Source organism: Molothrus aeneus, chromosome 13 (genome assembly GCF_037042795.1).
Source record: "Molothrus aeneus isolate 106 chromosome 13, BPBGC_Maene_1.0, whole genome shotgun sequence".
NCBI lineage: Eukaryota > Metazoa > Chordata > Aves > Passeriformes > Icteridae > Molothrus > Molothrus aeneus.
The window spans coordinates 17,165,044-17,190,724 of NC_089658.1; the positions used below are offsets into that span (position 1 = coordinate 17,165,044).

General features: G+C 43.5%; 1 protein-coding gene across 1 annotated transcript in view; it reads right to left on the reverse strand.

Moving 5' to 3' along the window:
• Positions 1 to 3,761: 3,761 nt before the first annotated feature.
• Positions 3,762 to 25,681, reverse strand: part of ADAMTS17 (ADAM metallopeptidase with thrombospondin type 1 motif 17) — a 152,030-nt gene continuing 130,110 nt past the window's right edge. Inside the window, exons 19-22 of the mRNA XM_066558883.1 lie at positions 23,191 to 23,395; positions 19,014 to 19,166; positions 6,244 to 6,421; positions 3,762 to 4,101 (exon numbers count right to left, since the gene is read on the reverse strand). Coding sequence (XP_066414980.1) covers positions 3,950 to 4,101; positions 6,244 to 6,421; positions 19,014 to 19,166; positions 23,191 to 23,395 — 688 coding nt within the window. The 3' untranslated portion in view covers positions 3,762 to 3,949. The remainder of the gene's footprint in view (positions 4,102 to 6,243; positions 6,422 to 19,013; positions 19,167 to 23,190; positions 23,396 to 25,681) is intronic.

Here is a 25,681-nt window from a genome sequence, read left to right on the forward strand (position 1 = left end):
ACCCTCAGAACATCCCTCTCCCCAGGCAGAAGCTCCCCTCCCCACAGCCTGCCCAGGCACACACAGAGATATCCCAAACACAGCCTGGCATGCTCTTCCCACACAGGAATTTTCTACTCTTGTGTCACTGACCACAGACCTGGCAAGGCATCATTCAGGTGTTAACATCCCCGTGCTTTATTTTGCAACCTGACCAGGACAAGACCCATCATTTCTTGGTTTTTAGCACACTGAGAACTCTGAGGTGCCAGAATTTTACTGCCAAATGACCTTTTACAACGACCACAGCAATTAAACAGTTGGCTTGGATTTATCCAAATCCCAGTCTCAGTCCAGTATTACACAGATGCATAATGTACCACTTACAGCTTCACTCCTTTCTCTTCATTTTCATGCTTTGGGTTTGCTTTGTATTTTTGCTTCAAGTTCAGAAACCTTATTAAAATTGTTATGGAAAAAATAAATTTATTATTCAACATATTCAATTTGTTCAAAATGGAATGATCCTTTTTTCTTTTTCTTTTTCTTTTTTTTTTTGGCTTTCATTTACAACTGGTTCCATTCAGTTTGACTGTTTTTTATCTTTTTCTATTTATAACCAGCACCAAGAAGAAAATTACCATGGATACAGTACATATGCAAATTAGCTAATGGAAAAATATATACATTTCACTCTGTAATGAGAAAACTTAAATGATATTATTGCCATGGAGAATATATCCCGGTACTATAATAAAATATCAAGCAATAATCAACTGCTAAGATTCTTTTCCACCAACAAAAAATAGCACCATACATGAGATAGTGAGAATCTACACTCAATAACACAATTGTGCAACTAGAAATGTACAGTACTTTAGTAACAGTACAGAGTATTGTTTACAATATGGAAATACCACCACTGTAATCAAAAGAGCATCAATCTCTTATGAACAACTAAGAAAAGTATTGTTGTAGATACACTGAAACAAACAGCTTTTCTTTGCACCAGAATGTGGGAACTGAGGGCAGAGCATAGCTGTGACTTCATTGTGAAGCTCCTATACAGTGATAAAAACCAGAAGTGCAGGAATATTGAACAGAATTAAATCTTTTTTGTGATTATTTTTCTGGCTGTTATGTGATGTGATAGTTGCCACTATGTGAAGTAAGAGAATTGAATAAAATGGAGCTGTGTTGTGCCATCAGTTCTTAATAACGTTGGGGGGTTTGATTATAAAAAATAAAAGGTTGATGCATGCTAATCTGTGAGCTGTGAGAGCAAGTGAGGTGGTTTTTTCTCAGTGCTCATACAGTTGAAAAAAATCCTTGTAAATTCCTTTTTCCTTAGGTAGGATCCAGAACTTGAACCCAAGTGTCCTTTGGGTCCAGAACCCAAATGGTCCTGGGTAAGGCCAGAGGTCTAACCAGCCTAGCACCCTGCTCTGGCCAGTAGTGAATTATTACTGAGAAACACAAAACCTAAAATCCTTCCTCTCCTATGTCCTACCTTTTGCCTAGAGAGGGTCACAGATCAGCACCAGAAGGAAAATGTTCCTGCTGTGGAGAAGCACCTTTGATTCCCAGCAATGATAATTCACACAATTCTGCCAAGGTAACAGAGAAAATGTTGCCCATGAGAAGAAAACAGCAAATTGCAAACGGAGTGAGGGGTGTCAGGGAGGCAGCAAGGACAGTCCCAGTGTCACTGCAGGCTAAGGGGGAAACACCACTGTGGATTAAGAACATAAACCAGGTCCTCCGGGCTCTGTCTGATCTCTTGGAACTTTCTCATTAGCAGTTCTTCTACCTGTTAATTTGCCTAATTGAGTATCACCTGGTATTGTCTAAATCTTCCCTGTCACCCCCGCCAGCAATTTTCCCTTGATTACTTGGCAAGTACTTACACAACCTCTGGGCTGGGCAGCAGGGTGGGAATAACAGAAAAAGGAGGTCTAATCCTGATTATAAATTGAAAAAAAAAAATCCAGTATAACAAAAACCAAGCTGGAATCATTTCCCTGATAGAGAAAATCATCTGAGGCATTGGAAAGCAGATCTGTTTGAGACAGGCACTTGAAGAAAAAAGGTGTGCAAATGTGCCCTTGTGCATCAGGCCAGCCCTGGTGCACACACACTCATTTGCACACTCACAAGCACAGATGTAAATGTGAAGCCCGCACAGGGTTAGTCTGTTGATGAACATTATCTCCCTGTGCTTGAAAAATTTAGCCCTTAATAAAATGCTGATAGGTTATTCCAGTGAGGTCCTGGATATGCAAAGAACGGTACTAAGCAAAAATTGCTTTAAAGACACGTTAGCTACTAAGAGTCTTTGTCCTTCCTTGCATTGACAAAAAGAGACAACAGCAACAAAGACAACCTGGGACCAGGTGAGAGCTGCAAGGCAGCCTGGCCCAAGGGCTGGGGGAGCAGCTGGGCTTGGTTCTGTGCTCAGCTCCAAGGAGTCAAACAGTCCCACGCAGTTCCAGAGCTTTGTACTCCCAAAGCTGCAATTATCCAAAGGGCTGTTCCTGTCACCAGGAGGGGGCTGAAACTCCACCATGGCCTTGGGCCCTGGCAAGGGAATGATGCTTGTTGGAGCAAGATGTGATAGGGAGACACTGATGTGTGTGACAAGGGAGGGGACAAGGCCTGCCCTGGGCAGAGTTCCTGTTTCAAGTCTCACATCACAGAGAGGAGCCTGGTTTAAAGTGCAGAGACATGGCAGAGAGTGTTGTGTGTGCAGCACCTGTAAGTGCTCTGACAGCACCAAACCTATAGCACCAAACCTGACAGCACCACACAAGTGACACAGGGAGCATTCAAAGACAGCAATGGAAGTCTGAGCCCTTGGCTTCCCACAAGCTCCAGGTTACACTTTGAATGTCTTGCATCCTTGGCTGCTTCTGGTTACTCCAAAAGCTACATAACCTCAGCTGTGTAAAAGAGCCCAGAGATAGAAAACACCTGTTCTGCTCCCCACTACATCCTTTTCATAAAGATTGTTCCAAATTCAGTTTCTGTTCCAACCCTATCCAGTTTCACAGTCCTCTTATAAGAACCAACAGTCTCATTATCTGATTGACTTCTAAAAATTGGAGAGAGCTTAGGCCAAGCAATCCCTCAGTGAGCTCTACTGGATGAAATGATTTCTGGCTTCTCCCATCTCATGTAAATGGTTCTTGTTTAAAAGTAACTATCTACGGCTGTTAATAAGCTTCCATTTCATTAAGCTCAGAGAAAAATTAGGTTTCACAAAAGAAACTCTATTATTCTGGGGAAAAGATAGAGAGGATTGTTTTTTAAAATTAGAAGGAAAAGCACTCCCTATTAGTGGCTCTAAAAATATGACTTGGAATGTTGGATATAATTATACTGAGTTTTCTGTAGGAAATTCAGAGATGTCCATCCTCTGCTATCAGTTTTCACGAGCTTTTACAGAAAATCCTCTCTTTAAACTAAGCCTTTCATTGATGCACGTCCCTCCAAGCCCACTCTGCAGTGGGATAACTGCTGGGAATTGAAAACAACAGATAAAAGCCAAGATTAAAAGATTAAGTAACGTCTCTACCTTTGCTGAATTATTTTGCCAGAGGCCTTCCTCCATGGAGGTACCCATAACCTTATCCAAAGTAATCACTTTGCAACTCTTGTCCTTTTCTTTAATGGTAGCAAGCCATCCAGTGGCAGGTGATTTAATATATTAAAAAAGCATTAAGGAAAAATGTGAGGATGTCAAAATATTCAGAAATGATTGGTTCCTTGAGATGACCCTTTCTGTGTGTTTTTTTAAGGTGGATGAGCAGATGACTTTGGTATCCAGTCTGTAGGATTAGTTTCAAGTCTCATTAGGTGTGCTTTGGGATCCACCATGCTGTAGCAACTCATGAAGTTCCAGTACTCAGACCTACTAGTCTGTGATTTCCATACCAACAGCTGGAAGACTCTAAGGAGTGGCACAGCTTCATTAACTCTTCTGCTGCATCTTGTTTGCATAAAAGTCTCTGCAGGTCTGGCAGCAGCGCTGGTACCACCGCATGTCCTGGCACAGGTTCTTCTCACGGATCACCCTGCAGTACACTGTCCACTGGTCCCCCGTGCACTTGTAGGTGAGGGCAGCTTGGGAGGAGACAAGAAAGGAGAAACTGCCAGGTTAGCCAGGGAACAGCACTGCAGGTGTGACCAAAAGCCCTGCACCCGAGGGGAGGGAGGGCCACGCTCGCTGCCGGCGCTGGAGAGCAGGTGAGATTCTCTCTGCCAAAATATCAGGCTCTGGAAGTGCTTCCTGCCTTCCCTGGACATGAATGGGGAGTGCAAACCTCCTCCTGTTGCACCTGTTTTGTCTCAGAGGCAAACAGGCCTGGATGAACAAAACACCCAAAGATGCAGCCCAGATTTAAGGCCATGAACTCCACACTGCAGTCAATGGGATGGAGATGACTAAATCACACACCTGGCAAGAACACTTTGAGACAGAGCTTATGAATCTGAGATGGGAGAGTTCACATAAGAGAAACTAAGCCACCAACAAGGCCAGGACTAATGTTTCAGAGGTCCAAGGTCCTTGATAGGTTGTGAAGCAAGACAGGAAAGAAGTGACAGGATGAATCCCTCTGAATGTGTCATCAATGAGAGACACTGGACACAGACATAAAAGCCAGGTGAGGTGAACTCCACACTGAGATATTTTTGGAAATGTTATCCAAGACAAAAACCCATTCTGAAGTAGGGACAAGGCAGCGTGGGGTCTGTAGACTACTGGGATTTTTTTCTGATTTTTTTTTTTTGCTTCCATTGCAGAAAAGAGAAAATTCTGTTTAAAGATAATCCAATTAGAATTGTTTATAAGCAAAAAGAGCAAAACACTCAATGATATGTCTTTCCACTAATACCAAATATCATTGTTTCTGGCTCTGGTGATTCCAAGCCTGGTTTAGAAACAAAAGCATCCCAAATTGCTTGCAGATTATTTTCAGCAGGGACTTGAGCCTCCTCAGTCTTCTAAACACATGAGCATTTTATTGCTTTGTCCTAAAACGTGAATTAGGATGGAATTCTTGTCTCATCAGTGTATCAAGGGCTTACTTCTCAAATGAAATGTTTTCCTTCCACTGTGCTCTTAGTGCTAAAATATCTGGGAAGTACTCTCATACCAAAAGAGGACAGAAACCCCTCAGCATGAGTGCATTTGCAAGAACGAAAGTCCCCATTTTCTCTTAAAACATCTGGTAAACTTTTGGGGAACAAATTTCAGTTCAGAAGCTTCAAGTCCAGCCCTAGTTTAAGTGTTATTTAATACTGGACAGCATTATTAGAAAACGGTTCTTTATTATTTAGCAGCTCTGTGTTTTCATGTGTGTTGGAGGTTTCTTAGTCTTTAAGATCAGCTCAGATGTGAAGGAGGAGGCTGCTCTTTCTGGTAATCTCTCCTTGTTTACAACTCTTCTACCAAAAGGGGACAGGAGGCACCCATGAGGTTGGGTCAGTGTAGCTGATGCCTCAATTTAGCTTCATCTTACTGGTGATGATGTGTGAAATGTAAAGAAACCAACTTGGTTCTTGGAGCTGCGGTGGAACACACAGGGCTGAACTTCAGAAAAATATATATTTAGTATATTTATATTTTTGTACATAAACCAATGTGGAAAATCATGAGATCCCACAAATTTGTATCAACAGAGGCATTCTTAATTAGTGGCATGTCTTAGGTACAGTGTTAGGTGTTTCAGGAGAGATGGTTATCACCATATTCCCATCCCAGCCAGGGACACAAGGAATGCAGTGAGGAAGAGGAAGTGACAGAAAATCAGAGGGTCAGGAAGAGGCTGGATGTTCTCTTGCCCCTCTGGGGAAATCAATCCATCAAACCACCTGTGAGAGTCATGGATTTTCTTGGGGCACCATGAATAAATGATCCTATTTCACACTCACTGCAGCACAGGCAGCGTGTGGAAGGGTTTGTGATGGAGAACAATGCACCTGCCAGCTCCCTCACCTGTGATTGATCAATCAATCAATCAGTCAGTCAGTCAGTCAGTCAGTCAATCCAATCAATCACCCACCATTTGTGTGCTCCTGCTGCTCTCAGCTCCCTCCTCTGCCATGCCAAGCACTCCACCTGGGCACAGCCTGAGGCAAGGCTCAGACAGGACCTAGCCACATTTAGGCTGGAGTCCGGCTGAGCCTCTCTCGATTTCTGCTCCTGGACAATCACTGCAGCGCCCTGGGCAGCTGGTACCTTCCCCCCAGCCCCTGACTCACCGAGCCTGGGTGAGGTGATGGTGTTGACGTTGATCCTGTCGTTGCAGACCTCCTGGTGGCACTGCCTGTAGGCTGCAGGCTTGGCCAGCGCGGGGCACTCGCTGCCGTGGCGCCCGGTCACTTTGTGCATGCACTGCACCACGCGCGACTGCAGCCCCTTGCCGCACGTCGAGGAGCACTGCAGGAGAGAGCACACTGAGCTCACGTGGCACAGCACAAGTCACTGCCAGGGCACAGGGTGCAGCCCTGTGCTGCTGAGGGCTCTCAGCTGGGTCACTGTGGCAGCCAGGGACACTCTGTGTGGCTGCTGTGCTGTCTGTGGTGGTTTTGCACCTTCAGGGAGTGCTGTGAGCAGAGGAACTCTCCTGGCACAGGGAAGGAACCTGTTATCTTTCTGCCCTGAGTTCACCTACTCTGACTGTCCCCTGTCGATACCCATGGGGTTCAAGCAGACAAAAATGCAATTCCTCCCACCAGTCATGAAGAGGCAAAGCTGAAAAATATGTAGTGGTTAATTATGGACCAGCAGCTTCCACCTTCCTCTCTGTGAGGGACCCGGTGGTTCTTGGTTTAAAAGCTCTCTCCAAGACTTGAATGGTCTAACAAGGCTTCCTCCACAGCCAGGCACTGATATCAGATAAATCCCAGAGTTCCAGCAGAGGCTGGCAGCTCCTGTGTGCCCAGAGCCCTGAGAAGCTCTGTTCTGGAGAGAACACATCAGGTATTCTAGTTTCACTCCCATCTATCCCTGCTAACTGTCTGGCCCTTGCCTGTCCTCCTGGGAGCAATTGCAAATTGTACTCATGAGTTTTGGCTGCTATTAGCCAGGAGGCCCAGCCTGTTCATATGCTCTCTTTGTTGTCATACAGTCAGAGTCCCTCCCTCTCCCTCCCTCTTCCTCTGGCCCAGTCACTTGTGATTTACAATGTCCTACTTGCACACTGTTCAATTTTAATAAAGCAAACACAGTGAGCACAGGGAGGTGCAGCAGCTGGAGTCAATAAAAGAACCTTGTATTTAACATAAAGAAACAATGGCTTGCAAGACTTGGGTAAGATTCCTGTTTCTGCTAAAGCCACACACAAGCAAACGATGGGGGAGAGGAGGAGGTGAGGGAAAGCCCGGGAGGTATCAACAGAATGATGTAAAAAAGGTCATGTTTTCTGTCCTCTGCTGTTCCTCACCAAAGTCAGGGCATTGGAGCTTTCTCCCTGAAAACCACCATCACCTCCAAGAGGTAATTCTCAAAGGAGAGATGCCAAACACTGGAGAGGTTCAGGAGTTGGGCATCACTGAGGTTGGACTGAAGTTCAGGTACAAATCCTGTGTGTGCAGAGTGGAGGCTTGTGAGACCCAGATCCAAGGGCAGAACATGTGGATGCACACAGGGCTCCACCTCTACATCCAAGGGGAATGAGTACAGCAAAGCTGTGGTCATTTTGGTCTGGAAGTACCACAAGAAATCCTTGCTGTTTGGGTTTTTCTCCTTTACAATCTTTTTTATTTCAATTTAGGTTCAACACACCAGCTTATGACAGTTATTTTTACACTTAGATTTTTCAGGTGTTGAATTTACATAAAAAATTGACCACTATGAAATAATACCTCAGCAATGGTTATAGTATTTAGGATTATGCTGAATGAACCCTTCTCCTGTCCTACAGTGAGCTATTCCAAAAATCAGGAATTAAAGTCCCTGATGTAAATCCCCTTCACAACCTGAATTTATGCAGTGAGATCTGGGCATTACATTAGTTTTGTGTGTCCTTCAGCTCTTTCCCAGCACTGAGCGCCCTCAGTGACTTCCACCAGCCTGGAAGCCAGTCAGGCACAGCCACTGGATTTAAAATGAACTATTTTCATCCTGATAAATGCAACTATTAGGCCCTTCCACTTCACCAGTCAAATACAACCTTTAATCCTCAGGATTCAGTGGCACTTTTAGTCTTCACAGTGCTTTACTAATCTTAATCCTCCCCAAACTCCTTGCTTTGGGAGAGGAATTGTACATCCATTTTGCAAACAGAACTGCTGTTATCACACAGGCATTAAACAACTCAGGCCATGGGCTTCCGTCACATGATTGCAACAGTGAGCCTGAAACCTCTGTCTCTGGCTTTTAAGCACTCCCTGTGCCCTTAACAGGGGGGACACAGGAAGAAAGAAGGGAAAAGAGGACAAACCCAGCATTTTTCTCATAAGGTGGATGAGGTTTTCAGATACCAGCACAAAAACACTCACCCACCTTTATCTGTGTTCCTGTCTCTGCATTTGTTAAGCAGCAAGGAGGGCAAGCAGTGAAACTTTTTTCCACAGACACTGCCAGCTCCAATCCTCAGACAAATAACAGCAGAGCTTTTGCCTGAAGCAGTTTTATTCCTTCTCCTGGGAGACTGGGATCATCACCTATGCTATGCAATTAGTTTTTCACAGCCAGGAAGACAGATTTTAACATCTTTCTTGAACTCTTTAGGGCTTGGCAGCTAAAGGAAGGTTGGACATCTGGCTTATTTTAAGACGAAATTTTCAACTCGGTACTTGGATAGTTTCTTTCCTAGGAATTTCAATAGGAAATAGGAATAGATACAAAACACATACAAAGGGGGAATTGTTACTCATGCTGCACTATTGGAAGAGGACATCATTAAAAGAGGCATAAAAATCAAACTCCAAGTGTACAGCAAATTCCCATAAATACCTTCTCTCCTTCTCTGGACAGCTAAATGCATTGCTATGGACTCTCTGTTCCCAAATGTTTGTGGAGCAAGGAACCATATCCACAGACCAATTTTCAGGGCTGGATTCAGCAGAGAAGACCCCCCAGCAATCTGCCTCCTCTGGGAAGCTGGGGCTGGGACAAGGGTTGAGCAGAGATGCTGGTGCCAAAGGAAGAAGGGGATTTTCCCTTCCACCAGGCACTGCCAGAGGTGTCACCATCACTAAAATGCACGTGCAAAATGCACAGAATTTAGCCATAATGCCCTAAACTGGAAATCCACCCCCATGCAAAGATCAAAGGGTTGCTCACCACTGTAAAATAGAGGTGGTTAATAAACAGCTACAAAAAGTGAAGCTAATGAGAGCCCCTGTAACTCCCAGTTCAAACACTGCTTAGGAAGGCAAAAGCAAGACAAAAATGCCTGCATTCACATTCTTTGGCACTAACATGCAAGCCAGTGGGGATATCCAGAAGGAAATAAACTCACAAATTGTCAAGGCAGCAGCTGCATTCAACAGCTTAAAGAAGATTTACTCACTGAAAAACTCTAACCTTAGAAGCAAGCTATGATTTTTCAACTGGAATGCTATTTCCACCTTAGGATACTGATATGAAAGCTTGAAATCTAGCAAAGGTGCTGACAGATGTCTAATTGCTTTGAAAGCAAATGCCTCAGGAGAATATTAGGTATTAAAATAGAATGAATTTACAGAAAGTGCTGAGATCTGTCAGGGCCTTCATCAACTCCTGCTCTACAAAAGATAGCAGAGAAAGAGAGGGGAATGAGAATGACTTAAGCCAGGGCAGGGCTGCTGTTGGGCAGCACAGCAGAGAGTCCAAAGAATCCCTCTGTTGAGGCTTAATGGGGGCAGAAAAGGAACAGATTTACCAGCACAGACACAGGCTCAGGACTGAATGGGATAATGGATCATTGCTGAGGGCTCCTGAGAGGCTGGGATACATTTCAGACCCCAGGACACCTTCAGAAATGTCACTTTTCTAACCTCCAAGGGATAGATGTAAAAATATTTTTTTGTAAGAAACTTCTCCCAGCAGAAGCAGGAGGTCACAGCATCCCTCCAGCCAACCCTGAGCACACTCCAGTACAGAGAGGGCTGATCTGTCAGAGGGAGATCCAGTTCTAGATGACTGTCATAAGTCAGCTGCAGGCAAGATGGGGTTTTCTCTTTATTCATCAGTCTGCAGGCAGCTGATGTTTAAAGATACTGGTTTGCCCCCAGTTTGCTGGAAGTTGTTGAAGCCAAGGATAACACCATGGCTAAAGCTCCAATATTAGAGATAGAGTTATGCTTTACTGACTTCAGAGTTCAAGCATTCAAGGCGTTAGGGTAGAGTGTTTTTCCCCTCGGGGGTCTTATTTCTTGCCTCTATGAAAGTCAGAAAGAAAGCAAGAGAAGTTCCTATTAAAAACATTCTAACACAGCATCTGAGATGAATGACAAAGGTCCTGTAATTGCTCCCTTCCCGGGACCTTAATAGCACACACATGTGTGCTCTGAGAGCCAGTGCTCCACACACCTTCACATCAGGCTTTTTATGAGGATCACTCCTTTAAACCCCACAGTTCTAGCTGAAAAGCAGCATGCAATATGCTTTCATAAACACCAGGTCAACTTTCACCATGGCATCATGCTAAAGAAAGAAATATCTGTCTTTTCACTGATAAGATCTAATTAGCCCATAGCAATCTGTAAGCTGTTTTTCAAGCTTCCTTGTTCTTTTCTTTTTTCTTCTTCTTCTTTTTGAACCCCAGATCTGTAAAAGAACATATCTGGTCTTGCTTACAACAATCTTTCATTTGGAAACTTTTGTGAAATGACTGATTTGTTTAATTTAGCCAAGAAGAAAAAAATGCATACCCTTCTGACTCAGTACGGGAAGAAACAATAAATTATGGCAGCAAATGCTCGTGGCTGATGTGACAGTATCTTAGCAGGAAAAGAGAAGCAATTTTTGCAAACTGCCTACAGCTGTACTTTCAAACTGTGCAACCCCAAGGAACAAGACCTGACCAGCACATCCAGCATGTCTCACTGCATAATTAAGTTTGGCTTTGCTATTCTGAAAAGCTCCATTGTATACAGAGAGTTCAGAGATTAAAGGCTGAACACATGAATATTCTGGGCAGTGACAGTGCCCCTAAAGTACTTGTGCAGTGGAGGCCAGGTGGATGCTGATGAGAAAATGCCATTTAATCCAATATTCCAATCAGGCAGAATTTACTTCTCACAAGGTTTCAAACTGGATTTGAAGAACAGGCTCAAGCAGAGCTGAGGTGATTCAGTGCTGCCCACTGGGGCCCATATTCTAGCAGGTCACCTACTGCACTTGTGGACCTGTGGCACAAAGTGGAAATACTCCAGAGCTTATTCCACCAGGACAAATGCAAGGACCTGATGGTGAAAAACACCTAATGCAAAAGGCATAACCAAGGTAATTTTAAACAGCCCCAGTAGTAATGGACATCCACGGGATCACAGAACTTGGGTCAGGCTGGATGCTGGAGAATTCCTCCTGTTCCTACAGCACTGTGAGCTGCTTGTGCTGAGCCAGGCTCTCAGGGCTCACATGAGCTCTATCCCCACTCCAGATGTTATCCTGAGAGGACATCCTGGGAACTGAAGCCCCCCTGAATGCATTATTACTTACTATTAGTTATTCATCAGTTAATGATCAGTGCTCCCCCAGTGCAATTTATTAAAGAAAGTAATTAAACTAAGGACTCCTTTAGGATTTTTTAATTTCAGCAAGAGACTGCTCATCTCTCATTCAGTCCTGCCTGAGCATTTTCTGGACATGGAGCTACCCAGCTCTGACATGTGTGATGCTGGCTAACACTGTTTAATCTCTTTGCACAGTCAGTCACACTGGTACTCACTGCTCCTTAAAGGTGTTCTGGGAGATTGTCACCTTAATGCCTTGGCAGTCATTATAAATCTCAAAAGGTTGTTGAAAGGACTGGGAAATTACAGCAGTCCCTGCTAGCAGTACATACTGTGTGCTGTAGGTATTCAAGGGGAAAATCCTCTTCAGACTGGTACTACAGAATTTAAATGGTGAATTACTACTCCCCTTATTTTCAAAAACATGATCCTAGACACTGTAGAATCTCAGAGAAACTCAGAGAAAATGAATGCCAATACTTGAACAGGCTTGTCTTTCACTCTTTCTCCTTTTTCACTTTAAAAAACAAGAGTAAAAAAAAAATCACAATGGAATTTCATTTCCAATCCACTGGTCTTGGTGGAAGGCTTTAACTCTCCATCAAAAAAATGCACTTAATGGACCAGGCTTTTAAATAAAATATCAAAAAAGAGAAGTTACTCTTCCAGTTAATAGGATCACTGGAGGCTGTGTTGGAATATGAGACAAAAACACTGTGGCAGAGCGTGCTCCACTTCAAACAAAACACTGATCTTTTTCAGTGCTCAGATCAATCTGATCTTTTTGCAGCACATTCTCTTTTACTACAGAACCTTAATAATTTGTACCAGGGATGTTCCTAGAAACTCCAGTGGAGATGAGCTGTGCAATTTGTTGTGCAAATAAGGAACAGCTTGAAAGGCACAAACAGTTCTTGGTTCCTGGAGCCTGCAGTGCCCAGGGGAAGGACACAGCCAGCTCTGCAGCCAGCATCTCTTCCCTTTCCATGCCCAGTTCCTAACTAGAGCTGCATCCACTGGGGCTGGCTCTTAGCCCAAGCCTAGGCACAGGCTTGACCTTGTTTTAGTGCCATGATGCAACATTTCCACCTCTGCCACAGCTAAAGACATTCCACAGATGTGGGGACACACAATCACGGAGCAGAAGGGTGGCATTCATCTTACTGAAGCCCTGTTCAAACCCAAGAGTGTTCCTTGCTGGTAAAACCAATTTTGGGCCATTTGATCTCATCTCCTGTAGGGAGGGGTGCTTTGAGATTTAGCTGTTGGCAAGAAAGGCTCTGGTTTGCACATCAGTGATCGTGTGCCAGAGCCACAAACCGCAGGGAACCACAGCTCAGAGCAGTCCATGGGGCAGGACTTCGGTCTAGGACAGATGCTCTGGCTCCTGGCTATGTCCAGGACCATAGGAGCAGGGAATTTGACTACTAAAGCTTGTTGGATCCTCTCCTGTCCCACCTAGCTCCATCACCTTCTGGAGAACAACTGATGTGCATCAGTGAGGCCTGTGGACAACCTTCCAGTGCTGCTGAAGGACGTGAGCAGCCATAAATCACAAAGTTGTTCAGTGGCAGAGAAGGTTCTGTCAGCTCTGATGTGCCACTACAGTTTTAAGCTACCACCCCTCCTGCAGAGTTTTCTCTCAATCCAACAAGAAAAGTTATTTTCTCCAAGGTAGAAGAAGATTAACTTAGTTCTGACCTTTATGAAGAATAACCAAGTTGTCCATAGCTTATCACAAACAGATGTCAGGTCAAGCCATGAATTTGTAATAAGTGTTAGAACAAAGGACAGTTTTGCTTCTATATTTATAACAGCTTTTAATACACCTCTCAAACCACAGCTGTCATTGATTTACTCTTCTTATTATGTAATATGAATTAATCATTGAAAGTGAGGCACATAGAGGATTTTGTTGACGTTCCCAATCATTTGGAGCTTGGAAAATATGCCTTCCTGGCACTGGGAGTCTGTATTTTTGAAAAAAAAGCCCCAAAACCCAACATGTTTTTTGGTGTACTGCAAGGCTGGGGGTTTATCTCTCAGAGAATAAGACCTCCTGTAATCCTGCCAAAACAATTAATTTGCAATTACAAATCCTTGTTACCACCCACTGTGATGAATGACTGCTGATCTTCAGTGTGAAGCACCTCAATGTCTGGCACAAAGCCAGTATTTTTCTTACAGGAAATTAGATTCTTTTTTTCTCTCCCTACTGTTAATGTCCTCCTGGGATGAGAACCCATCTCCAGCATTTCACAGGCTCAGTTCTGTAAAGGAATTGGCAACTCTTGATGCCCAGGGAGGGCAGGTGGCTCTGGGTGATTTTTCAGATGTGCTTTATCACTATTGACACTATTTGGCAACAAGAATGTTGTTTAACATTACACTTTGCCAAGCTGATCCTTACTGGGGCTTTCCATTTCTGGAGTGTTCAATCTCTCTGAATCCAGTGAAAGTTGTGCCAGGTGGTTATACAAGAAGTGAAGTGGTAGAAACAGATTTTTCCTCTACTTTCTCAGCTAGTAGAAGCCCAGCTTGATGTGTCATAGATTTGCTTTCTGCTCAGAGCACAAATCTGTGATGGTTCCTACCCAATACCCAAAGATTCTGCACAGCCCACGAGGTCAGATCCTGCTCTGCATGGCATTGGCATAAACCTGCATTAACTCAAGTGCCTGAATTAATCTGGGTTTACCCTCAGGTAAGAGAGACTGATATCTGACCCAGTGTGCTGAGTGAGATCCTTGGCCTGTGGCCAGTGGGTTGTAGGGAAGAATGAAAGACAGTTACCCTGGATTTACACTGGGTTATCTGAGATTAATACAGGCCTTAGTATTTACAGAGCACCTACTGTAACTGCAAAGAAAAAAATATGGCAAAGCCAACATGCTACAAGGCCTCTATGTGTCTTTCTTCTTCTAAAAATCTTTTCATTGGGCTAGGTAATATAATAGGTTAATGAGCTAAATTGTTGCCTGAGGGACAGAAGTTTTATATTTAAACTTCCACCCACAGAGCTGAAAATGCCCCTTGTGAAAGTCAGGGCTAATGATGGAGCTTGTGTGTCTGGCTTGTAATTCCAACTTTCTTGATACAACATCAGTGAAATGGAGAATAGTCAAAAAATGAAACTGGGAGCCTTGAACCATTCTGTGCTATTGGCTCCAAATACAGAACTTCAGTCAGGACAGAATTTGAGGCACGTGAAATAGAGAAACAATTAACTAAAACTGGAAATAAATAAAAATCCATAAAAATTTTGTGGAGAATTGCTCCTGCTATATAACCTTGCCTCCTCAATTTTACCTTAGAAGAGTCCAAGGGACAACTGGAGGAGAGGAACTAAAAATTATAGCCTTGGACTGTACAGAATTAAAGAATTACTAAGGTTGGGAAAGACCTCCAAGGTCAAGTCCAACCTTTGACCAAACACCACCTTGCCCACTAAACCTTAGCACTGAGTGCCTCATTTGCTTGTGATGGTGACTCCACCACTTCCCTGGAGAGCCTGTTCCAATGCTTAACCACTCTTTTACTGATGAACATTTTCCTAATATCCAACTTGAACCTCCCTTGTGCTATCTCTGGTTGTCTGGGAGAAGAGCTTGACCCTCCCCTCAACACAACCTGCTTTGAGGTGCTTATGGACAGCAGTAAGTTCTCCCCTGGGCCATCTTTTCCTGCCACATCACTGCTGGAGCAGAAGGGGAAAGAGCTGAGGATAGGGGGCAGCCTTGGGTGGCCAAAAAGCAGCCCCTGCTCACCTTCAAGCACAAGATCCGTGTCACCACCACAACTCGCAACCCCTCCAGCTCCCTGCATCATGTGGGACACGTTTCCAGTGACTCCAATGCCAGGTCCATGCCCTGCAGAGCCCCTGTCAGCACAGTCTGGGGCAGGGAATGGTGTGGAGCTGGGCTGTGTGTCCTGCTCAGCTCCCCAGAGAGCCACACACATAAAGACACGCTCTGTTCTTGCAGGAATGTAATCCTCGATGTAAAGTTTGTCAGCAAAAATATAATTCACCATGAAAGAATGGACTACTGTCTTGCTAAAGCATCAAGAGGCACATTTCAGCAGTCTGGGAGTCTGAGGCAAGTGTTGGGAAACTGAGCAACCTGTGTTTGTTCCTCTGACCAGCACAACTACAACAAAAATGTAAAAATGCTTCCAGTGCTAGAACATTTAACAGCTCGGATTTCAAACAAGGAGGAACTATTTCAAAGCAGAACGAGTGTATGAGATGTTTGTTTCTTTAACTGAATGCAAACTGGATGTGGAATTTCCTCTTGGAAGAAACGACTGAATGGGAGATGGCTTGGACTCTCTTTTGTATATTGCATCATGTACAAAAAAGGATGATATAATGAATTGCAATTCTGAAGAATCCAGGCAAAAATAAAATAACAATTTCAGGTTAACACCTTCAGTGGGTCTTGCATTGTGCAAATCATGTTTCTATTAGGTTTGAAGACTCTGGGGTCAGGAGCATTGTATCACTCATGCTGAGTTAAATGCTAAAAATAATACTTATATCCCTTTAAGATAATGGGTTTAAAAGAGAAGTGGCAGCAGTGTAGAGCTGCAGGTTTAGTAGCAGTGGTAACAGAGGTCTAGTAACAGAGCAACTCTCTGTCTTTAGAGACTCTCTGTCAGTACAGTTTGTATCTCAAGCACTGGGCTAACAAAGGCAAATTCAGAGCCATTTAAAATAACTTTACAAACTTGGCCTTATGTGTTTGCAAAGTGAACTAGATATATCAGTTTCTTGTGTAACACTTGAAACATGCTGCAAATATATTAAGAATATACAAACGTGACAATTAGCTCCAAATGCTTTCCAAAAGCTACAGGACACAGCAAGGACCAGCTGCAAATAAACCTGACAGAAAATGGGATAAAATCCCTCTTCTTTCAGGCATGGATAATGGCTACAGAGCTGTTGCTAAAGTCAGTGGATGAGGTTTGGCTGGTGGGTGCAGGTCTCAGATCAGCATGGCCTCATCTCCAGCCCTCACCTCTTCTCCAGCCCTCACCTCTTCTACACGAGAGCTGAGGACTTAAAATCACAATTTGTCTGGGTGGGTGTGGAGGTTTTACTGCTGCAGGGAGCTCCTTGGGGAGCTGATCCATCTCCTCAGGCACAGAGTCTGTGTGTTCTACAAATTGCCACTACTAACACAAAAATAGCACTGTCATACCACCCAAACAGCCTGCTCTATTTACAAGTTGTATCTGAACTTGACTTTTTAAATGAGGTTTTCCCTCTCTCTTACACGACTTCTCAGCATCTTCAAAGAGGATCTTGGTTTGGGAAATTAAGGATCAGTGGCCAAGTCACCAGGCAAGCTGTTTGCACACAAAGCATCAAGGCCCATTATTTTAATCTCTGATAATTATCACTGTTAGTTAAATCGTGCTTCCCTGATGGTTCTCAACAATAAGCAACAAATGCACAACACATTAATTGCACAAAGTTGTTGCTTGTTCTGAGATCAATTTGTATTAACAGAAAAAAAGTTTCCATCTTAGTCAGCAAAGCTCTCTCACAGTGACTTTTACAGGGCTGGGAACAAATGTTTTACAGTGGAATTTTGCCCTGGAAGGATGAGTTTTAAAGAGTTCACTATAAGCTAATGGCTACAGACTTTGTGCTTCTCCTTAAAGGAGGAACTGTTTTAAGCCAGAGTTGCTGATAGCTGTAAAGGCTCCTCTCCTAAGTCCAAGCCCTGTATTAAAGCTTCTGAATCCTCATGATGAAAATCCTTCACTCAGGATTTGTGAAGAATTGAATTCCACTTTAAACATTTCAGCTATCTGGGTTTCTGGAACAATACATTTTCTTCTAAGAATTGTACCTACCCTTTTCTGCAATCTCTACCCCTCTACTCAGAGAATAAGAATCTAATTGTGTGACCTAAGTGTCCGGTCAGAATTAACCAATATGTCTAGAATTTTAAATGCTCATTACAAACCAAATCTAAGTCCAAGAACATCCTGCTGGACTCACACAGAGTGAAATTCCTGGGAAGCAGAGCACTGGCACAAGCTCCCTGCAGACAGAAGCAGGCCACATATGCAGCACACAAGCTTTTGTGCCCTCCTGCACAGGGATGATCCTGATCCTGAGTTAAGAACCACAAACAACAAATGATTTTGCACTGATCCTGCCCTGCTCACATGCAAACATTAAACCCATCAAACAACACTGTTTACTGTGACCCATGTAAGACTGCAGCCCTCCCAGCAGTGAGCCAACATCTTTATCAGATTGGAACTGTTCACACAACACTGAACTTTCAATCCACGTAATCAGTGAATACACAATTATTTCATATTCCTCCCTATCAAGAGAACCCGGGTCCCTTTGCATGCCAAAATGTTTTAGTGTTCCACAAATAAATAAATAATATTATTTCACCTGTTAACACATGGGGACTGTTTGTTTTGGCCAGCTTGCATGGACTCTGAGTGCCAGGTTATGAATAAAATAATGTTCAATACTGTAAACATCTTGTGACATAAATTCCTGGCTCAGCATAAATACAGACACTCTGTATGTGGCAGGTTCTTCCTGCATTCTCCAGCACTGACACCACTAAATTCATGTATCTATGACAGAGTAGATACATAACTGCAATTCCTAAAAAAAAAAAAGGCAATCACAGATAAGCCAATTTGCCCATCCTGGGCCTCTGCTTCATTGGATTTTGCTTGCTGGAGTTTGGGTTTTTGGAAAGCAAAGTGCAACTCCTGCATCCCAGTGGTTTCTGCATATGCCATACATTCCAGAACAGAATGTAGGTTTTCTTTTTAAAGAACAGCACAGTTAGAAAGATAAGATAAAACCAAACTGGAATATAATATTACTGGGAATTTGTAGTCCTTTATGCAAACACGGAGTCAGTAATGTAAAGATGCTTTCTGAACAACACTGGCAGGGGCTGAGTTTCTCACACTGCCAGGCCTCCTTCCCAAGCAAAACCTCATATTACTCTAAGATCAGAATGCAAGTACAGAGCAGACTCTGCTCTGGTTCAATCCACTGCATTCAGGAATTAATTCCACTGATGTCACTGGAGAAACAACGTTCAGACAAGCCTAAGTGAAGGTAAGCTCCAGCCCTGAGGAAGGGACTGAGGTTTTAGCTCTGCCTTTAAACTGAAGCCTTTCTTTCATTTCAGGTGGCTGGAATGAGTCTAGGACTGGACAATGTGTGTAGATCCCAGGCTGCCCTGAAAACCAGTTAAACCATTGCTTCCTAAATATTTAAACTGCAATTTAATGCAGACAGCAGACAGGAGCTCAGCACCCTGAACATCTTTGCTCTCAGAAAGAAAACAGCACAAGGTGTTCGCTGTTACCTTGGACCAGTCTCCTGTTTTCCACTCGTAGCAGCCTGTGTGATCCTCGCACTCCTCCTCGTCTCTTGGCCTGGTGGCTGCATCACATTTCCCTTGGGAGTTTGTGCACGTCACTGTTCTTTTCTGAATTCCCCTGCCACAGTCTGCTGAGCACTGCAAAAAAACAGGGGTTTGGTTTTTTGTTACATGGTGCTTAGAAATGATGGCTTTTATGTTGGTAACACAGCTCAGAGGAAAAGCTGGGGTTATGAACACTGAGGAAAATGATAACCCATAAGGTTTTATTACAATAATCTAAGCCACTCATATATGAGTAATTTGAAAAGCATGATGACTGCTTGTGAAATATTTTACTTATGAAAAATGGCAATTCTGAAAATCAACCTTCTTTGAAAAATGTCAGCTGGCTTTTTGCTAGAATTGGTGCCACTAAATCTTGTGTTGAAGAGCTCCTTGTTCATACTGAAGGACACACTGAGATTCACTACACAGAACTGCCACATCCCTTGATGGATCATGGGATACATCAAGGGTGATAAATGGTGGTGTCAAATGTAATTTTCAATCCCAGCAGCATGAGACCACTGTTATAAACACGTTTCTCTAGTACAGTTTGTGCATATCATGGCAAAGTCACAATTCTCACACCTTCTCATGTGAAACACACACATCACGTTCACATTTTGACTTGCCATCACTATCTTAATTCTGAAAAACTCGAACAAACATTCACTGAGTGAGCACAAATTACCCACAATGTTTTTATGCCTGGGCTCTATGGGATTAGCTTCTAAAGAACAGGGATATCTGGTCACTCACTTGTTATCTTTGCCAATAGTTGGAAATTCTTGTTTAATGAAGAATTTGTCTTGATTTTCTTGGCTGTACGAGGTGAGAAAAGGACACTGGCATGAACTGAACCCGAATTTCTGTTTTCAATAGCCAGTTTGGTAACAGAGCACCTGCTGTCACAGCCACCTGAGTCCTTGTCACCACCCCTGAGCACAGCCAGTCTGCCTGCTCCTCATTCTCATGCCACTGCAGTGGTTAAGAGTGAGAAATTGTCTTGCAGAGCCACTGGGGACAGGTGGGTGGAGAAATGATCTATGTACCAGCTGAGATAAAAACTAACCTCCCCTGGCATGTCAAGTTCTCCCCTTCGGGGGGCCAGCAGGGAAAAGACAGTTGATTTGACACTGAATAAATAGTGCAGATATGAGATATTCTGTGAGGTCTTTTGAACGTGTTCCAAGAAGCTTCTCCATCCAGGGGGTCTATGCTGGAAACAAGCGTCAGCTTGATATAAATTACATCAAATGGACAAATCTCAGCATGCCTGTCTAACTGTCTTAAAAACACAATCCAGGCAGTTCTGACCTGCTGGCCTTGTTAAGGACATGAATGACAAGCGTTTATGAGCTGGCAAGCAAACAGACATGCCTTTAAATACTTCACAGCACTACAAAGTGACTTCTTGAGAATCTGGGAAACCTTCCACTTAATTTACTGTGTGCTGCTCACGGCGTGACCCCTCACGGATGTAACATCTTTGTAAGGAGCACAATCTATAGTTCTGCTAAGACAGGGGGGTGAATTCTTCCCAGCTTTGCGGAATTCCACAAAATGCTTTGCTGGACTGCTCAGAGAGCAAGGCTTGCCAGATATCCCAGGCTGGAGCTCCCTAAACGGTACCTTAAAGCCATGAATTTGCCCCAGGTTGGGTAGACTTTCCCAAATTATGTATCATTTTCCTCAGGCCCTGGGGTGGACTCCTCAGGGTTGCACTCGTTCATCTCAAACTACAAAGCTCAATATATAAAAATCTTTGGAATGGTCCAATTTGCTCGAAGTAAATCAAGCTGAAGTGGGAGTATTTTTCACAGTAGGAGAAATCTCTAGGTGGGTTTTACAAGCAAGTCTGGGAAAAACACCAACTGTTTGTTCTTCCCACAGCTTTTAAGTCATTCACAGATTAATACTGCATATACTTTCCTAGACAAAACAGCATGAGCAAGAAGGCTTCCAACAGATCTTTGGTGGTCACATATAAATCACCCTCTTTAAGAGGTTTTTTTCCTTTCCTCAAGTCATCTGTTTTCATGAAGAATTTCTTAATATATAGATTTTACAGAGAGTCCACAAATTAATAGACACAGTTCTGTGTGTTCACTCAATATCATTAAGTCTTATTTTATGAACAAATTACTTTGTCAGATCCCATGAAGCTTTGCAAAGGAGCAACACAACTTTGCAGTTAAGAGACAACTCCTTTATCTGAAGGAAATCCATATTTTTTTCCACTCTATTTCTCTAACAGTAGAAACATTCACCTTCTCTTGACAGGCTCTATTTTAATCATTAAAAATGGGTCGAGCAGTACTTTGTCCAAAACAATCTCAAGTGTTTGGCAATACAAGGGGAACTTAATTTTTTCCACGATGAAGATTGTATTGGAATTTGCTGTGAAAACACACATTTTTGACCAGGGACCAGACATCAGTGCAGTCAACTGTGTTGCATGAGCAAGAAGTTAAAAAAAAATACTAGATCAGAAAATAGATTTATAAAATGATACAATTTCAGTGATATTTATTCCTCAACATCAGATTAAAATGCTAAGGAATAAAGTGATTACCACTGAAGAAAATCCTCAGGTGTCAGAAGAGTTCACACTGGCAGAGCATCAAGTGTGTCCTGGAGTCAACTGAGCTTCATAACAGCAGAAATGGGCCAGAATAACAAATTTAAAATCACAAGTGCACAGTTACAGACCCAACAAAAGTAAATAAATGTATCAGAGGAAAAGTAAACCAGCTATTGAAAAAATTATCTAAAAATGCCATGGATTTGTAAAGGAGTTACATGGTCATGGATATGGAAGATTTCCACTGATCTGTAACTTGACTTACTCTATTCCATAAAAGGGAGACAGAAGTACTTGGGATTGTTAACAAAAGACTCAAGGAAAAAATCCACATGTAAACCAGGTGGGAATTGCACCCTAATCTCATCTGGTTTAGCTATAAGAAATCAAGAGGGCATCCTCTGAAAGTGGAACACACAAAAGGCATAACAGACAACTTACTAAAACCTTGGTGTGTTTGTGCACATTTTTTGTAACAAAAGAATCTCATGCACCAGTGAAGGATCCAGCACCCCACTGAAAGGGAACACTGCTCTCACTTAACCATCACCTCTCTTGCCAAACTAAGATTTCCTGTCCAGGAGGTGTACAATGAAATCCCATTGTATTTGTGAGGAGACACTGCTCCTCAGGATCCCTTCTGCCCTGAGCTTCTGTGACTTTTAAGCACATTTCTAACAATAATATCTAGCAAAAGCTCTTTGACAATGGTTTAAACAGGAGCTCCCTGTTCCAAAGAGAGGGGAATAATGAGGAATCCTTCCAGCAGGAAGGGCTGTTGCTGGACAGCCAGGCTGGAATGAGGCTGGTAGAGCTGCAACCCTGCACCCAGAGTGAAAGGAGCTCATCACTCAGGTGAGCCCAGAAAATACAAAATCAAAGTGAACATGGGCATCCTGTAAGGACTGCTACTCACAGGGTACACACAAAGTTGCCCTGTACTAGCTGAGTCCTGGTCATGAACTGCAGGCACACTCCCAGATCACTCTGCTGCTAAACAAAACACAGGATAACTATCTAGAACTCCCATTATTTACATCAGAAATGCATTCATAACACTTGGGAAAAATTTCTTAACTCTGCAACTACTTTGAGATGCATCTTTTATACAAAATATAACCAGCTTTTTCTTCTTCCTGGAATTATACAAAAGAAGGCTGGATAGGGCCCAAAGATTGTCCATTCTCTGTAACATGCAGATGCCTGATAAGTCTGGTATTTCTTCACACCACATTTAAATGGAGCCAGAAGCCCTGGGTTACTGCACTTCTGGCCTCAGGTCAGTGAAACATTTTCCCTCCTTGGTCAGAGTTTTCAGATGGAAAGATACAGTCACTAGAGCATATCTAAACACTGCCTTACTAACTCATCTGGTCTGGAAACCAAACCTGAGCTCCTCACTGCTCATCTCAACAGATGAGAGTCCTGCCCAGCACTCCAGCACAGTGAGGATGCTGACCATGAGAACCATGAATTAAGGCCAGTGTATGCAGAGCTCTGAGCAGTCTGGCTCCTCTCCAGTGAAGGTCCTACCTTTGACCACTCTGATGCTTCCCAGATGGACAGGCAGTCCCTTCCCTCACAGCTCTGCACCGTGGCTGGTTTGCTGCCCAGGCAGTAGAGGTCCCTGGTGTTGACGTAGGTGCCGTTCTGCAGCTGATAAACACAAGTGACCTCCCGGTGCTGCACTCCCTTCTCACACGTGGCAGAGCAGGGACTCCAGTGGCCAGTCACCCACCTGGAAGGAGCCAGAGGATAAATGTTAGCAAACTGTTAGAATAAAAGATTATGCTTCACTTAAAGCCAGTGAGAAGTGGGCAGCTCTTCCTGGGTGTGTGGGTGCTTTGATGGTGCTGTGCTGCTGTCACCCTGAGCTCACTGATCCCCTCTGGGAGCTAAAGTGTGTAAAGCAGCAGTGTCACTATGCAAGGGAATATTCCCTCTTGACTCCATGTCAGGCAAAACCCCAAACTCTGCATCATTTCCTTTAACCCCACTCTCTGCAGCGGGGCTGGTTTTTTCTCTCAGATAGAGACAGACTTGTCTGCTGACTGTCCTGCAAGACCATTCCTTGCAAGGGGAAGGAGGAATCCTCCCCACTCTGTCTTCCAGCTCCACTGACTCCAGCAAGTGCTGGAAGAACGACAGTGGGGCTACAAGGCAGTGAATAAAGTGTCTAAGAAGGATCTGAAGGAGGAGGGATGGAGGGAATGAATTTTTTTCTAAAAGAAAAGCAGCATCGATCTTCAGCTTCCTGCAATCTGTCAGTGAGAACATGTTCTCTGTAATTACAGGCATTCCTGGATGGAGTGAGGGACTGGAGCAATAACTGTGCAGCCACTGAGCACCAGAAGGCTCTCATGCCTTTCTCACCAGGCAATTGACCTTCTAGCCTGTTATTTAGGACTGTCATCCAGATCTGTATCCTTACACCATGAATCTTTTACTTGTCACCCAGTGCTGGGCTGTCTATTATGGTAAGGGGCCCAAACAAGACTTCTCAGAAATAGGTCTGCTGAGAAATACTATCTCATTCTGCTGGAGACTTCTGTAGCCCAGCTAGAACAATTTATTTACCACATTTCTTTTGAAGGTGTTGTGTGTTACTTCTCTGAAATGAATTAAAAAAATATTTCCCATCTTCCCATTCCTGAAGGGGAGAAAATCAGCTCAGCACCATTTGCAGAAACATCTTCACCTGCTGCAACTGTCATGAATTAATTTGTGAATGCCATGACTGGTGTGACAGCACTGATGACTGTGCTGACAGTGCAGGCAGAAGCCATTTGGTTTGAGCAGCACTGGGCAGACTTGGCCACCTGTCTTTTGTGGAACAGGGCCCTGCTCAAATGTTCCTGTGCATTAAAGCAGTTGACTGACACATCTGTGAATTTCTGTTGGCTAAAACAGCTGATGAGACATCAAACCTGTTTCTCCAGACTGCAGTTTTGGTGCATCTCTTTGGCCCAGGGCTTGGTATTTCTCCTATGGAATGGGAAAATGTCAGCTGGGAAATTGAATACTAGGGCTGAAAGCCTGACAAAAATAGCCTTGAAGTGCAGAAATCAGCATTCATGAAAATGAATAGCCAGGCCTCCTTGGTATCAGCTGGGCTCTGCCCTGTTGGAGAAACGTGAGGGAATTACCCACCTGGGGGAAGGACCCTCCTGACAAAGGCCTGGAGGGGCAGGAATGACTGTGCTTTATGAGCTGAGTGTGAGTCACAAGGCTGGGAAAGGGCTCTGCCCAGGCTCCACTCAGCTAATATTCACTTCAGCACTGTGCTCTCACTGTGATCTACAGCTACTGGCAGAAGAAAAAGGGAAAGGGGCTGCAAGCAAAGGAGAAAGATAAAAATACATTCTTGGCAGAGGCTGTCTGTGAGCTTGCACTTAGGATGGGCAGCACACAGCATGCCAACTATTTCCAAGATGCCTTAAGAAGAAAGGTTATGGCTTTCCTTTTAGGAAGGAAAATTCCTTTCTAATATTTTTTGTTTGTTGCTCTTGTGCAGGGGAGAAATCACCTGGTTTCTACCCTGTGGCTGGTCTGTCAGTACCAGCACAGACATGACAGAGTATAACTAGAAAATTAGCACAGAAAAGACAAGTATTACCATCATCATGAGAAGAATCATTGCATAGGGAATGAGCTGAAACCCAGGCTACCAATACAAAGATGTGTCTGTGGTGAAAACAATCTCCAGCTTCAGCCACCATTCTCTACATCCACTCCTGATCCCAACCCCGTGGTTACAAATCAGGTGGGGCAATGCTGCAAGGGATCTCTGAAACCTCACAGCCAACTCTGCCCTGCCTGTGACAGTCAAAATACTTAGAAATTAAAGGGTCTTTTCAAGTGGTGGTTTTACTCTCACATCCAGGAGACAAGTGACATTAAATGTCTAAATATTAAATTGCAACTACATTTCAGCAATGTTCACAACCAACATGGAAAGACAAAGGATTTATGGATAAAGTGATTAAAGATGAAAATTCCTGTCAGTTTCAAATTTTTGGAAGGA